The following is a 16711-nucleotide window of genomic DNA, read 5'->3' as shown; positions in this document are numbered from 1 at the left end:
ATTGCTAGGCACGACTTAACATCTTGATGGTTTATCATCGCAGGTGCAGACCAAAGTTTGGGAATCTTGAATCCACCCATGGAAGTACCACAGATGGACGGGATAGAGCCAGAGCCAGGCCTTGAAGAACAGGACCAGAGGATCTCAAACCGACTGGCTCAAGACCTTCAGGACACCTTTGACCAAGCGGGACATAAACAGGAGTTACCGCAAGCCGTGCACCCGTATCTTGGGAAGCTGGAACAGGGGGGTAGCCTTGCATGTCCTGAGTCTATTGAAGAGCCTGGGGAGGAAGTGGATGGGTTGATTTTATATCAGACAATGGAAAACTCTCTTGATGCTGTAACTTTAATGCGGAACGCAACTGGAGAGTTTGTGCAAGCGAGAGGAATTCCAGAAAATTCCAGAGCGGATGGTGGAGTGGAGTGCACCGATCTTGCAGATCAAGTGGATGAGATCTCAGAAGGGCAGATGGCTCATGTTTCTCTGATGGGTGTTCCACTGGTTCAACCCTGTGATGAGACTGCCAAAAAGGCAGTGAAACAACTACACGCCAAACCCAATGAGATGGAGCTGGAGAGTATTTACTCAGACTACACGCAACCCTCCTGCCCTGCCACTTCTGTCTCATCCCCTTCAGTAGCATCAAAGCCTGATGAAACCGCCACAAAGAGCGGCGGCGGAGCTGGAGTCAAAACCGAAGTCTCCATGGATGAGGAAAACTATGAAGGCACAGTTGAAGATCTGAACTTACCAGATGGCAGCAGAGACTGTAAGAATAGAGCCCTGGCATTCTCCCTTGATCGGGACAACAAAGACAATCTGCTTGAGCAAAATGAAATTAAAATTGCACCTACTCTGCCCGCAAACAGCATTGACACAAAGCAATCGGATCTTAAATTTTCTCTTCTACCAGACAGTGATGGCGAGAAGAAACCACAGCAATTGGAGCTGCCAATCAAGGTAGAGAAGACCAAGACAGAGACTCTGGAGGATGTCTACCCTGACAGCTCTGAAGTCAAACATGGAAAATTCCTTTCTTACGCTGTTAAGTCAGAAGTTTTGGTGACCAAAGCTGAGCAGTTAGACTATCCTGTCAAACCAGAAACACTGGAGACCAAACCTGAAGATCTAAGCCTTCCCATGAAGCCCGAGAGTGTAGACCGTAAACCTGAAGTTCTCCAGTTCGCAGCCTACTCAGATGGCATTGAAATCAAACCTGAAGCGAAACCAGTAGCTCTCAGGTTCGCCGCTTATGCCGAGGGAGCCAAGCTTAAGACTGAGACAAAGCCAGAAGGTTTAAGGTTAACGGCCTTTCCTGACACGTCTGCCATCAAGCCTGAAGCCAAGCCTGAGGGTCTGGAGTTCACAACATACCCAGACAGCTCTGAGATTAAACCCGAGGCCAAGCCAGAGGGCCTGGAGTTCAGAGTTTTACCCGAGATCAAAGCTGAGGCGAAGCAAGAGCTGTTGGAGGCAGACAGCACAGTCCTGACCCCCAAGCTCGAGCAGGCAGACGGGCTGGTGGACACCTCGGGAGGTCTGGTGGTGAAAGGCCAAGTGAAGGAGGAGAGGCCAAACACACCAGGTAAGACAATTCAGAAAAGGTTTGAAAGGTTGATACTCATTACAGCTGCAACTAATGATTATTTAATTGTTAATTTATCTATTGATTGATAATCAAAATCTGTTGTTTAGTCTATAAAATGATAATTATTTCCCATCACAAGTTCCCAGAGACCCAGTGATTTCGTCCGTTTGCTAATTTTGTTAAAAACTTCAAAGCAATGATGTGAAACAGAGAAAACCTCAAATTTGACACATTTGAGGCTGAAACCTTTTATTTGTTAAATGACCTGAAACGATAAACCCATTCATTAAATTGAATACATTTTCTGTTGGTTGACTAATCTAACTAAGAATTTGATTATGTTGGAAAAAACAAGGCAAATTGTTGAGCTTAAACCTACCGTCCTCTTCCTCAGTGCCTGTGGTGGAAGGTTACGTGAGCAGCCCCAGGTTTGCAGCTCCTATTTCCATGTGTGAGATCCCTGACGGCCTCCATGACACCAGGGAGCCGACCATCGCTCAGCTGTTACAGGAGAAAGCACTTTACTCGTTCTCCGAGTGGCCGAAGGTACGGTGGTGCCATTTGTGCTTAAACTGTTGAAGTATTTCTAGTATTTGTGCATGACTTGCATCGCAAAGCTGCAGATGTTTAGCACTAAATGTTAATCCTCCCATATCATGAGCAAAAGGCAATTCTTTTTTCTTTTTATATACCTTTCTTTTCCTTTAGGAGGCTATATATACGGCGTGTTTATAGTTTTTAATGATTTTCTGCCAAAAATACTCACGTTTTAAGATTTGCTTCACCATGCACCCAAAGGTTGTTTGTCTTCTTGCAGCAGAAAAGACATGCCCGCTGTTGTTTACAGTGAGCAGTAGAAGGAGAAAAATAAGTAGAAAATGTGAATGAGCTGCTGATTATTTGGAGTTTATCGAAGCAAATAAAAAACTGTTTAACTAGAGAGTGGTTGTGTTTCAAAAGGTTTTTATGAAACCCAGATTTCTGTGCTATTATTTTCACCATTTGTTTTTATTATCCAAAAAGATCAATTCTGAGGTTTTGTTTGCTAAATAAAAAACAAAAAAAAGAATTGGCTCATTGTGAGACTGAGTTAAAAACATGTCATTAGTTCAGTCCTATGCTGTTCCCCGTCCCTGTAGGACCGGGTTATCATCAGCCGCCTGGACAGCATCTGCCACGCCATCCTGAAGGGGAAGTGGCCTTCATCGAGTGAGCAGTACGACTCGCCCGCCTCCCTGGTTGCCAACTCCTGCCTGGCCAACAGTTTAGCCCAGCACCAGCACCACCGAGCGGGCTTTCTCCCCACCACGGCCTCAAGCTCCGTCCCAGGCCAGGCCAGGGTTCAGCAGACGAACTCTGGGCTGGGCTTCTCCATCCCTCCCCCTCTCACAAGACTACCTAAGGTGAGAACATCCCTGTGACACACTGAAAGAATGACTTTACTCCCTTTTGTTGTACATATCTATGCATCTATCATCTGTCCACATTTATCTCCACTATCTCACATCATGGTTCATACAAGTGGTGTCCAGATTATACTGCTAATAAAGCTAATAGTGCTAATAATTAAGCTGACTGTAGACTCCTGATAGCTTACAGACTATATAGTATAAAGGAAATAAGTTTTCCATAAAAAAGTATTTAAAAATAATAATACAATTTATGTCGCATCCATTTAACGTAACTCTTATCAGGTATACCAATAAATAAATAATAAGTATATCATGTAAATATATGTTTTACATATATATATATATATATATATATATATATATATATATATGTTACATTTATAGCTTAACACATAAAATATCTTACTGAAGTGGGTATTTCACTGTTAAGTCAGAATACAAAATACAGGTTAGTCAGGTAGAACTGGGCACCTCTCGTTCACCTCATTGCTTTGTTGCTTTTTTTGTAAAGTTTCTGTCTGTGTAATGTGTACTGTTGATATTACACATGTTGATATCAGACTTGGGCAGGTAGTCACATTGTTCAACTAGCCTCTATAAAGAAACATTATGTGCAGTCAGTTTTAAGGAGATAAATTTAAAGGATAATGTGGAAACTATATTTGTTCATTTACATCCAATTTGTAGTCTGATTCATTATCTGGAGTGTTTTATCCAAAATGTTGCACACCGTAGACCAGGGAACAGGTGGGCTGTGAGCTACTTCTCTCCATATCTCAGTGTAAACAAACCAGGAAAGCTTTGGAAGCTTCTTCAGACACCTGATGACTTAAACAAAGAGAAGAAAATCTAATTCCGCTTCAGATATCTGTTGAGGCGTACAGCTCATGGTTTCACCCAGGTCTGGTTGATAGCCTCCACTCTGTTGTGTCTCAGTCCATATGTATGTTTAACAAAGCCATCATCTCTCTCCCCATTCTTGTCTACCCCTCACCCACCCTGTCCACCCTGACAGTACATGCAGCGGGGCGGGGCATGCGGGCGCGGAGCTTGGCGCCTCACCTCCTTGCCTCTCTTACAGGAGAGGCTCGTGGCTCCTCCCTATCTCCCCGAGCTCAAACGAGCCGGAGGTCGGAGGTCTTACGACTATGAAGCCGCTGCAGCTGCAGCCGCTGCCAAGGTTTTAGCTGGGAAATCGGCATCGTCATGCCATACCGCTACCACCACAAGCTCCAGTGGTGCTACTCCGGTGGTGGCCCCGCCCTCTCATCGTACAGGAGCCATGTTGATTAATGGTTGGCAAGAAGCAGCCATTGATCTAACCAAGGCGTCTGGAGAAATAAGCACCACCAGTGGTATTGGCACCGGGGAAGCTGGGGTTGCACCAGGAATCAGCCACCACGGTGCCGGTGCTGGCAGCAGTCATAAGCTGCCACCGCCACCCCCCATCACAGCTCCGCTAACAGGCTCTGTGGGAATCGACATGGCCGGGATACTGCAGGCCGGGCTCATCCATCCCGTAACGGGGCAAATAGTTAACGGGAGCCTGAGGGGAGATGACTCACTGAGGAGGAGGAGAGGGAGGAGGAGAAACGTGGAAGCACTGTACTCTGAGTTCACCAAGAGCAGAGGACTGCACCTCCCAGAGACACAGGTGGGTAGAGGGGGGAGGGCCTTTTCAGTGTGAGGGCAGTTGTTGTTGTTGTGTGCTTCAGTTTGAAAGAGAGAAACCACACCTTGGAGATGTTTTGGGGAGAAAAAGTCACGAGGTAAAAAAAAAAGAAAGAAAAGACTGCATTCGAGAGGAAAATCCTTTTCGAAACATTAAAACGCCTGCACATGTGTGTGTGTCTTTCTCCACCTGCAGGGCCGGGTGGAGGTGATCAGCCACTCGTCCGTCTCCTCCTCCACCTCCTCGCCGTCCCCCTCTCCTTCAGAGCGACCTGCTGGCCCTCCCACGCCGTCCTCCTCCTCTACGCCCACCCCCACCCAGACGCCTCCTCAGCCGGAGATCGTGGCCATCGACAGAGAGGCAGCCAGCAAAGGTCTGATCGAGTGGCTGAGACAGAATCCGGGCTACAGCATGGACCTCCCCACGTTCACTCATGTAAGTCTGATGGTGTGTCTGCGTAAAGTTCATTAAGGCATGATTCAGCTTTAAATAGGAGTCATGACTTTGTGGCATACAATTCTCACAATTCATACACACTACCAATACATAAGACAACCTACAATATGCAGATAATAAAAATTCATAGGTATTAAAATATAAACAATAAGCTTTGTCCGAGTAACCACTGTTTGTATTTATTAAGCTCCTGTGACCTTTATGTTACACTAGTGTCTACTTGTTGCCTCTATTTGCTGTCTGCGTACATTTCTGTGGCATTATGTTGTTGGTGACAGCAAACCAGTGGAGCTTGTGGTTTTATGCACTACAGAACACGATGATGTGTGTGCAGCTAAAACAGAATCAGGACATACATCCAGTTGATTCTCTCTTGCTTCCTCTTTCTTTTGTCTCCCACTGTGCAGTCTGGAGCAGGTCTGTTACATGGTTTTGTGGAGCGTCCTAAGCAGAGGAGGCATCGCTGTAAAGACCCCACCAAGCTGGACATCAACTCTTTGACTGGGGAGGAGAGGGTTCCCGTTGTGCACCGAGGCACCGGACGCAGGGTAGAAAACACACACACAGTACATAAACTGTTGGTTTGCATGATAAAGTTCAGTCATGGGAAAAAGTAGCGAGAGCAGGAAAAACCCTGAATATGAATTGATCATTCTTCTCATATCGTTGTGGTTTTCCTGCCTTGCAGCTTGGTGGTGCCATGGCTCCGGCCATAAAGGAGCTTTCCAGGTGGCTCGATGCCAACTCAGAGTACTACATAGCTCCAGACTGGTCCGATGTGGTCAAACACTCTGTGAGTATAATACACTATCTCTCTCAGGACCTCATGCTGCAGGCATACGCATGCAGGATGGTCAACTTGTATTTAATTGTCCTTAAAAATTATTTCTTAATTTTCTATTTCCTCAAACTCATACTATGTAGATTCCTTCCTGTCCTTTGTCATACACATTTACTTGAATCTACTGATGTGTAACTCCGTGACCTTTAACCTCTTCCCCTCCTCCTTCTGCAGGGTTTCCTCCCTGAGGGGAAGTTCTCTCGGATCCTGACAGAACCAGTCAACAGAGACCCGGGCTCTCGGCGCCGCGGACGGCGGCCTCGCAGTGAGATGCCTAAGCCCCTCCTGTCCGCCTCCGATTCCGCCTCATCCGGCCTCTGCCCCCCACTCTTCATGAACGGCGGATTGATCGGCAGCATGGACTCCATGGTTGCCATGCAGAACCTCCGCGGTGGTATTCCTGGGATTCCCATCTCCGGGATCATGGCAGCTGGATTCCCACATGGTTTCTCTGCAGCCGTCCAAGCGGGAGCAGCTGGAGCTTCGGCAGACGATGCCAAGAACGGGTTGAGCATGTTACCCATGATGCTGCATGGCATCCCGCACCCCCATGGGGCTGGGATCCCGCAGCATGCCTTGTTCAGCGTCAGCGCAATGATGGCGCACACGCCGCCGCCGCCGCCGCCTCCTCACCCCAGCTCCTCCTCTTCCTCTTCATTGTCTGCTGCAAAGGTCACCACGACAACCGCACCGTCTACATCTGAGGCAGGCAGCCCCTCGTCGACGACGCCTGCGGAGAGAGAGGGCACCGTCTCCTCTGTCTCTGGTGGAGGTGAAAAGGAGAGGATCCGGGAGGAGAAAGGAGCAGCGGAAGCCAACAAAAGACCCGGAGGGGCGGAGGCAGCAGCCATCATTACCAGCAGGGCCCATCATGGCTCTGCGCACCTCGGAGCCGGCACCGGCAGCCATCTTACATTCAACCCCTTCCTGATCCCGGGCATGTCCCACGGCCTGCTATACCCGCACATGTTCTTGCCGCACGGTGGCATCATGGCGCTGCCCGCTATGCCTCCTGGTGCAGTAGAGGGCTCCCCGGGCAGCCCCAAGAGGAGGAGGAAGCGAGGGCGGGAGGAGGGGGAGAAAGAGGAGGAGAGGGAGAAGGCGGCGACGGGAAAGGCTGAGGAGAGAGAAAGTACAGTTAAGGCTAGCGTTACCTCCCACCCGGCAGCCTCCTCCTCATCTCCCCCCATCCCCTCTACCTCGGCTCCAGACCCAGGCCTGTCTCCGACTGAAGAGCCCCAGACTGGGCAGGGGGATGGAGAGGATGGGCCTGTAGAGCCCCAGGAACCAGACTCCCATAACCATCCCGAGGGAGCGGCAACAGAGGAGAAGGAGGAAAGGTTAGAGGACACAGGAGGAGAGGCAACAGAGAAGGAGAAGCAGGACACTGAGGAGCAGAGACAGGAGGAAGGAGAGGAAGCATAGAGGAGGAGAAAACTTCAGAGGACAGAGAGAGACAACCACTTCCTGCTCTCTCCTCCTGTCTCCTTCGTTGCTCTCTTTCTCGACTGAGCAACAGTGTAAAGTTTGTGCCGTGTCTGTCAGTCAATGTCCATGTAAAGACTTTTATTATGATGATGACTAATAATAATGATGATGATTATATTCAACTTGGTTATGTTTATATACCAAGACCCCACCCACCCTCTCCACTCCTCCTTGTATACAAAAAAACTAGTGTAAGAAATGATCTTCTGTGTATTCTTCCCCTTCATTCTGCATCGAGTCGTGAGGGACACTTCTCAACAGGAACACACACACACACACACACACTGCAGGCAAGATGTGCTAACCAAGGAGCGGCTTTAGCACTAATATTGATCCGTTTATAAGCTCAAAGTGATCCAAGATGGTCAGTTGCAAAGTTTCGGTTTGGTGTGTTTGCGTGGACACGAGGTTGACGATGGAGAGTCAGAGGTGTCAGAGGTGGTTCTCTAAGGTCGGTCCAATTCAGAGAAGCTCGAGCAGACGAGCCTGTTCACCAGAGTGCTGTCTTGTTATTGTGACTTCTGGCACACTCCACTAAATTGAGTGATTATCTCTGTGCAATGTTCAAAAAGCTGCAGGCTAGTTTAACCTGGAAGTGCGTCTTGGTAACCGTGAAGAGTCTGAACCAGCATTCCCAGATACATGTGACACTAAAACACCTTTTTCTTAGTCGATACTGGGGGGTAAACAGTGATAAACATTAACCTAATATGCAAGAGCTACTCTACCAAGAAAACAAACAGCAGCCCAAATACATTTCAGAATGTAGCGCTTTTTAAAATCTCTGAATCACCTCGATGAGGCTCCCAGGATAAAAGTACATTTAGTACATTTTAAGAAAGCTGCCAAATCAGAAAAAAAAATGTGGTTCTGTTTGTTTTTTACCTACAAAAATTGAAAAAGTTGTGACTATTGTGTGAATATTGATTAGAAGGTTAAAAAAAGTCACAATACAAGTGAGGTTAATAAATCCCAGGCATGATTGTTGTGTCTTAATTGTAAGATAGCATCGTCTGCCAGCCCCCTTCGTTTTAGATACTCTCATTCATATTATTTGTTTTTGACAATAACTTTATTATCAATGCTTATTATCAGTGCTATGCCATTGCTGCTATAACTTCTTTTTAGAAGAAGTTCAGAGAGTTCAAATGTAATTTACTCTTCACACTAGAATAATATCCAGATTCCAAGAACGGGAAGTGTCGAGTGCAACAGATGTTCAGAACTAAGAAGAACTCCACCTTCTCACTTGCTTTCATTGATAAAAGCAGAGAACAATCATGAGATTCATTTTGTTTTATTACTTTTTTTTTTTTTTAAAGATCATGTAAAGATTTTCTTTTTTAACTCAAAAGACACAAAGTCACTTTGAGAGAGAGAGATTGCCCCTCAAGTGTTTAGACCTTAGTCGGGCCACCAGGGGGCGGTAGGAGGCAGAGCTGATTGTATCCTGTCCTGCAAACACCGGGTGGGGTGAGGGACTGCGGGAGAAAAGGGGAGAAGAGGTTTTTCTGCCCTGGGGTTGCTTTTATCCGAGTCCCAAATGGAATTAACTTGCAGTAAATCAATGAAACAGTGGCTCATCACGATTAGTGCAAAATGACTGCTGCAAACTGGTTGCAATCATGACCTGTAGCATCATGTCTTTTCCTTTTTAATTTTTATTTTATTTTTTTTGGCCATACTGTCCTCTCCCTCAGTTTTCTTTCTGCGTTCAGAGAGATATTATCTGTGCGTTGTCAGCCGTCTGTCCAGTGAAAGGGAATAGTCTGTTTTTTAGGAATGAAAAAAACGGATAAAACAGGAAGAGGAGGGATACAAAGCGGTGTGAATCACTCAGGCCGAGTGCCTCGTTGTTGCTGTTTGGCTCGTTTCTTTTCCTCTGATCAGTTTTAATAGCAGTTCATATTAAGAGTTTCTAAATATGTAAATCGCTGTATATTGCCGTTTTTTTTTTTTGGTTTTTTTTTTTTTTTAAGCGCACCATTTCTTTCTTTCACCTTTTTGTTTGTTTCTCCATTGGGAAAAAAATACTTGACAAATGCGAGGGGAGGGGGGGGTGTTGCATTGAGGTTAGTCCCAGTGTTTTCTGTATCAAGCAGACTGTACTGTACATTAAATGGATGCAAGTCGCTGGTTTTATTCAGTCTTTTCAGAACAGGGTCTGTATTTTGGGGATATATGTCAAATGTTTCTGATTATGACGTTGGACTTCACTTTTTTGTTTTCATACATGAAAACATTATTTTTGCACAGTGTCTTTTTGTGAATGTTAACCTGTTTCTGTACTGTCTGGTATTTCCTTTATGTGTGTGTGTGTGTGTGTGTGTGTGTATGTGTGTGTGAGAGAGTGTGTGTGTGGTAATGGGAGAGAGAGTGTGTCTGTGTGCATGCATGCGCACACCTTCTGTTGTGGAGCTGTGTTTCTTCTTCTGTCTCGTCCTCACAGGTCACATTTCTTGTTGGAAAAAAACAAAAAAAAAACATAGTTGTTGCCTTGTCACAAGTTTGTGGCTACATATAATTTATTATACTTTTCTTTTGCTTTGCCAAACTTTCACCAAATATGACATTCTTTCTTAGTTTCATTATGTATTATTCAAAGTAAAATGCCTTATTTAGCTAGTATTTCTTTGTATAGATGTCCTGTAACATCTCCATATAGAGACATGTTATCGTGTTTGTGTTCAGTTTGTCCTTTGCCTGTATGCGTACACGGCCTTGGTGATGTGCATTATCTTCAAAAGCCAACAGTAATGTGACGGTACCACTGTCTAAATCACTCCGTTAACGCCCCCAAAAGTCAATCAGTCGTCGCTCAAAGCACAAAAGGAGAGTTAAAGAGCAACTTGCAGGTTGGAGACCGCAGTGAATCAATGTGTAGGAATGTAGGAACTAGATTTTCAAAAAAAATACACATAAACACACACACACACACTATATTAATTTAATGTCTGGAGTTGTTTTTGTAATTTGTCATTAAGAAGTATGCATCCCAACGCAGGTTTTTACACTGAAGAGGTTTTAAATGTGTATTCATATGCATATGATGGACTGCAGTCTCATAATAAACAGTCTGTTGGGAGTCCAAGAGACCAGGAACAGACCAGGAGTAGACCGGCTAACGATAGCTCATGATGGCTAACGCTCTCTTCACGTCATAGTATTGTAAAGTTTGCTGTCACATATCGGGCGATAACAAAACTAGTATTGGTTGCATATGACTGGCAGGAGTATTGGTATAATCCCACACTACGTTCTGTGGTGCTGTACCTGACCCTTATTAGGAAGTTAGCAAATGTTGAAAAATAAGATTTAGGGTGCAGAGTCCACCTTTTTGTCGAGCTGAATATCGGACGGATCCGCGACCGTCACGTCCTGTCGGCGGCAGAACCAGAAGCTGCTGATGACGGCGGACCTGATGAAGCAGCTGTACTGCAGGAACCCGGACCAGCTGTCAGCCTCACACGGTCCTGGCTTCGACCTCCCATCCTGACTCGTATACGAACGTTATATCGGTGGGAATATAATCCTGATGAGTGCCTCACACAAACGCGCTTTTGGTTAAATATGTAGTCTAATATACATAAAATTCTGCATTAACTTCAAAGGGGCATTTTCAGGATAGGTTAAATATAAATTCAGTAAAAAACCTGCAAGCTGCTCATTAACAGGAAGAGACTGTTTTCTTACCAGTGCCTCTAAAATTACTTTAAATAGTTTCTCATTTTGTGCGCTATGTTGACATCATCCTTGGGGAAGTGAAACTGTTGGATTTCACCATTAGCAGATGATGCCGCGCTGTTCATTCAAGGGGAATCCTGGACTTTTTCCATTATGACTATTGGATAACATTTTACTCACCAACTCTGTTGTAGAGATTTGGAAAACTACAGCAAGATGTCATTCGAGCGCGAGCCTTCTACAGCTTTTGAAATAGTTTCTAACAGAAATACTACTTTTTTTTATCCTTCCCTCTTAACAAAACTGCCGCTCACACGGCTCCGAAAAAGGATGTGACGTCATGGGTCAGATGGAGGCAGAGTGGTCCCGTGGTTCGTAGTCACGGCTTGCTTTCGTGCTAGAGATGCAGCTAACGTGGTGATTCATAAAGAAATGTGTCTGTTTCTCTGATCAACCATAGCAAGTGAATACCCAGTAGCCAAACTAATGGTCAGTAGTGAATCAGATAAATCAAAAATATAGCTTTGGTAGCACCAGTAGGCGTCTGTTGGTTGGTGTGTAAGGCTTTTGTCTGCAGATACTTTCAGTTGGCCGCAAAGACACGTTTGACACAATTTGTGTGGAAGTGAATTTGGAAAGCTGTAGGAGGTTCATGCTCTTTATCCTGATCACAGCGTTCTCACAGCGTTCAGCTTCTCAAATCTCTCCAAACGCAGTTCGTGAAATACCAGAATTTCCCTTTTAAGGACGGCTGTTTCATCCCAAACCGTTCTCTTGACTGCATGAGGCCTTCTGTTTGGTATCTAGCTCATCTAGGATGATAATGCACACGCAGCTCAAGTATTTGATTATTCTTGTGTGTTTGTTGAGATTCCTGGAGAAAAAAAAAAGCAGAAGCAGAAGCAGAAGCCAGTTGTTCTGTACCACAGCTAACTGATCTGAACGGTTTAAAGAGAAAAAAAAAACCCCAACAACGTTTAACTCCACAGCCCATGTCCGCACATCGTTTCCTGTTACTGGCTTGTTCTTGTGTAAAACCTTGAAACAAACTCGTAGGTGCAGTATGTGACAACAGTTGGAGGCGATGGCTCTGTAATGTCTGTTCATGTCACACCATGCCTTCTTTAACAGTGTTCTTTCTTTTCACTGAAGTCCTTTTTGGTTAACTTAAATGTTCTTCAGAACGGTCACCTCAAGTTGTTGTAAACGTTTTATCTCTTATCATAAATGATGTATTTATTGTATAATTCTTGTCTTTACATCGTTGTCTCATGACTGATTAATGGCTGCTTTTGTTACTCTTGAACGTCTCCTGAAAGACAAAAGCATTTTGGTTCACATGGAAGTTAAGTTATCTGCTTTTCTTTGTAGCCCGCGTCACCTGCTTGTCTGCTTTTTTTAGATGTAGTTACATGGGGATTACATGGTAAAGAGCCTCTAGAATACCTCCACTTTATTTTCCCAATACAGTTAGGGGAACTGAGCTATATGTGCCATACAATAATAATCCAGTCTAAGTGGGATTATTGGCCTGAAACAACTTCCTTTCCCAGCTACCAGTTGATCCAAATTATACATGTGTACGTTTGTGCATGTTCCTGCTACATTTTAGGAGAAGATGACTGAAAACTCTCAGTTTCCAGAGCAGCCATGGCAGTTTATTTTGACCAGCTTCAGAAGCTACGTACCTGAACAAGAAGGCAGACATAGACTTACACAGTTTAAACTCCTGTGAGTAAGTTTTGAGTCAAAATGTCTTACTTTCCTGTTGTTTTCTTGGTATTGTTTTTTTTTTTTATCAGAAATACTGGATTGTTTATCCAGTTCCAGTTGCAGAATCATCAAATTAGATTTAAAATATTTACAACATCCATAAATGCAGATCAACGACTCCGTCACTCAGAGGACAGATGCTGGATTTCGTGGCCTGTTCTCATTTTTTTGCTTTTCGTCTTTAAGATGATGATGCCCGTCACTTGTTGTTGGCCTGATTAGCTCGAGTTAGCCGGTAACCAGACCTTCACGTGCTGGTTCTACTGTTTGACTTGCACATGAGAGACCTGGTTTTACCCCCATCACACTGTTCTGGATTACACTGGGGGCTGCTGGGTTTTGTCTTTGGTTTGAAGACTGGCCTTCATTTATTTGGACGGTCCGTGTTCAGGCCTCCTACTTGGGAAATATCTGCCCTGCTGAAGTGTCCTTAAGCAAGACACTGAATCCGTGTCAGCTGACTTGTAGCTGACTGTGACCTTTGACCTCCCTGGGGTAGGATAGGATAAAGATCATGAAATCTGAAATGAAGACAGAAAAGTGGAACGCAGCCCAAAATCCAAACACACTCCAAAGGTTTTGAGACAAACAGGATGAACAGATGTGTCACTTAAATGCTAAAAATCAAACGTTGTTCCATTCAAAATAGCAAAATAGCAAAACCTATTTTTGCCTTGTGAAAAAGAATTTTACAAAAAGTGAGGAAATCCTTGTGTCCTGGATTTCCATCTGAATTGACTGCAGGCTGGTTTCACAGACACTGAAGTATTTCCTTGGCAGAAGAGGTGAATGATAATATGTGATGTTTAGATATCATGTGCTGTAAGACTTCTTGTGATTCCTGCTTACAGAATGAGATCTTCTGTTTGAGAGCAGAAGGAGAGCGTCACAGGGGCTGCCTGAATAAATACACAAGAATTAGCTTATGAGAATATAATCCAACTACTGTGACGTTCTGCTTCCCTCATAGAAGTTCCTTGAGTTAGCTTTTAGCATATTGTACATTTGTTTTCCAGAGGCATGCTGAAGGGAATCTAACTTTTGAAGCAAACACTTGATCATTTGTTAGAGAAACAGCAGCAACTTTTAAACCAAATAATTACAATTCATTTAAAAAAAGAAAAAAAAGAAATGCATTTTTGACTAACTGTGAAAGAGAGCTGGAAGCCACCACCTCCTCCTCATTCATGTCTGTGAAACCACCCGGCTCAGCATTACAAACATACGGCCAGTTAAATAATGTCCTGTACTAGCATCACTGAGCGCAAAGTAATCCACGAGGATGTTCTTCTAAAAGGTGGACAAAACCACAAGTCAGAAACCTGGTCATTACTAAGTAAGTTATGTGGTGGGGTTTTTAATCTTTTTCCTTTCTTTTTTTTCTTATTTGTAACTATAGCTCTCTGTATTCCCATGTGGACCAATCTCATGAGTCAGAACATGGTATGTGTGATCTTTTATTGTGCAATAAAAGATGACTTTCAACTTTCTTTTGTCCTTCCGCGAGTAATTCATTCGCTCTGTCGAGACGTTTCGCTGACGTCCGTCTGAAATCGCTGCTGTAATTTCTGAATTTTGTGTTGAATTTCAGGTTTGTTGTCTGTGACGACCGTGACGCGGTCTGACAGCCCGCTCTGTACGTTGCTCTGCTTTCATCACAATGCATGCTGGGAAAGACTGCGGCGGCCCCGTCATGCTGAAGAGGATTGAGCAGGTAGAGAAAATACCGTCCTACACAACCGATAAACATGCTTGGGCCTATCAAAAGTAAGAAATACTCGTTATGCAGAATAATATATGTTATATTATTATAATTATTAATGCATTAATGTGTTCATCACTTGAATGTCGCTGCTGGTAAAGGGGGGGGGGGGGCTAATATTAAATATCTTTATAAACTGCTGGGTAGCTTGATCTATAATAATGCGTCAGAATGTATTTGTTGATTATATTAATAATGTGAATCTGCAAAGTATCTATTGCTGTCAAATTAACTTTCATTTACAGCATATATAATATATATATATTTAAATTTAAATATATTTGTTGAAATGCTGTTGAAACAACAGTCAGTTTATTTAACCTGGACAAAACAGTGAGCGCTCTGCAGCAAAGATGGACACAAATCAGTGCGAGGAGAAAATATTTTACTGTTGTGGACGTTTGGAGGGACTCCTCTGCTGTCACAACCACAATCTTAATGTCACATACATGCAACGATAGGAATTCAAGCATTTTTAAGGAGGCAGAACTCCACAAGTCTGCAAATAGTTAAAAGGTTTGCGGTCCGTGAACATGTAAATGAAACTGTTGACCGCGGCTGCAGCATCAAAATATACATTTATTGAAACATACATTCATGTTGTGGAATAAAATCCCATTCAGTCATAGAAATATTGATAAATATACAAAAGGAAGAAGAAAAAAAAAAGAAGGAAGACCCACATCTACACCTCAGCTTTACTTGTGCTTTACTTTTGCAAAATCAGATAAGACAGGCTGGCTGATAAAGTTACTGAGTACATTTAATTCATACATTGTCCCTTTCAAGCATACAGCACGTTTTAACATGTCAACTAAATCCTTAAAGTGTGAGTTAAAGGCCAAGTGTGAAGTCAAGCTTCACTGTGTGGGAATTCCTTCTTTGCTTTCTGGACAAATGGAAGAAACGTTTGTGAAACACAACAGGCAACATTTATATTGTTATTTACAGCCTTTCTAATTCAAGAACGAAGCCATCTGGAAAAAGTGACGCTGACTTTAATGAGATGATTCGGAGGACAGAGTTTAAAAAGAAATGAGTCGTTGTAGCAGGTAAATCAGGTGCTTAGTTGACATATTGACAACTTTACTGAGCAGCTTCTCTGTTTTTAGAGGCAACATGTCCTGCTGCTAATTTTCTTCACCTTTCTTTTTTCAAAGCCTTGACTTTTCTACTGTGGCCTCTCTGATTTGGCAAAGACTCACAGGAAACAGCAGGTAACTTTCAGAAACATTCAGTAACATGTCATCATCTTTAATTCAATAATTCATGATATATACTGTAAATCGCATCGCACAGTTCATGACTCTGAGAGGCGGACCGAGGACTTAGTGAAGAGTTTAACTCTTGAGATAAAGGTCAGAGAAGCTCTGTGCATAAAGAGGACTGCAGGACTGTCAGGTGTGGTGAATTAAAGGCTCCCTGTAAAGTTTTTAACTGATCAGCAGGTGTCAAGAAACACATTAATGCACCAATAAAGGCAGAGAAGAAGAAGAAGAAGCAGAAGGCAAGCTAGTAAACATGGACGTAAACAATCAAACTTGTAAGAACAATCTTTGCAAAAGGAAATGCTCTCGACACGTTTGTTAGACCTTTTAGACCTTAAGGATCCACACAGCGCGTCTTGGCAAGTAACACTGAATGTAAACAGAAGGTTTGTTTGTTTACAAGAAAACTCCACAGGGCGCCTTTAATCTTATTGTGTTGGCACCACCACCACTAGATTTCTTTGTTAAATGTAAATTTTATTCGATTCTTAACATCTGACCCTCTACGGTGGAAACACTCGACACCAAATCATTCTTATTCCAGATAAAAGCTGGATTTACCCACGAAGGGACACTTAATTTATTGGCTACCAACAAGTTGCAACATTTCTCGGGTGGGGAAACTTGACTCATTGGTCACATGCATCACAATGTAAGAATTTCTTAGTCATAACATCTATTTATTTGTTCAATCTGAGTTTCCAGTAAACAGGATTCTGGTGAATGGCAGTGCGTTTTAATACTTTCAGATCGTACAGGCTGAT

The 16711-nt window shown here is 43.6% G+C and overlaps 1 protein-coding gene across 1 annotated transcript in view; it reads left to right on the top strand.

Moving 5' to 3' along the window:
* Nucleotides 1-7535, top strand: part of chd6 (chromodomain helicase DNA binding protein 6) — a 79909-nt gene extending 72374 nt beyond the window's left edge. The window contains exons 38-45 of the mRNA XM_070903460.1: nt 44-1588; nt 1986-2137; nt 2731-2994; nt 4019-4657; nt 4871-5110; nt 5539-5679; nt 5820-5924; nt 6147-7535. Coding sequence (XP_070759561.1) covers nt 44-1588; nt 1986-2137; nt 2731-2994; nt 4019-4657; nt 4871-5110; nt 5539-5679; nt 5820-5924; nt 6147-7397 — 4337 coding nt within the window. The 3' untranslated portion in view covers nt 7398-7535. The remainder of the gene's footprint in view (nt 1-43; nt 1589-1985; nt 2138-2730; nt 2995-4018; nt 4658-4870; nt 5111-5538; nt 5680-5819; nt 5925-6146) is intronic.
* Nucleotides 7536-16711: the final 9176 nt, after the last annotated feature.

Source organism: Enoplosus armatus, chromosome 3 (genome assembly GCF_043641665.1).
Source record: "Enoplosus armatus isolate fEnoArm2 chromosome 3, fEnoArm2.hap1, whole genome shotgun sequence".
Taxonomy (NCBI): Eukaryota; Metazoa; Chordata; class Actinopteri; order Centrarchiformes; family Enoplosidae; genus Enoplosus; species Enoplosus armatus.
The sequence above is the reverse complement of the archived record's forward strand: the minus strand, read 5'-3'. Positions and strand labels throughout refer to the sequence as shown.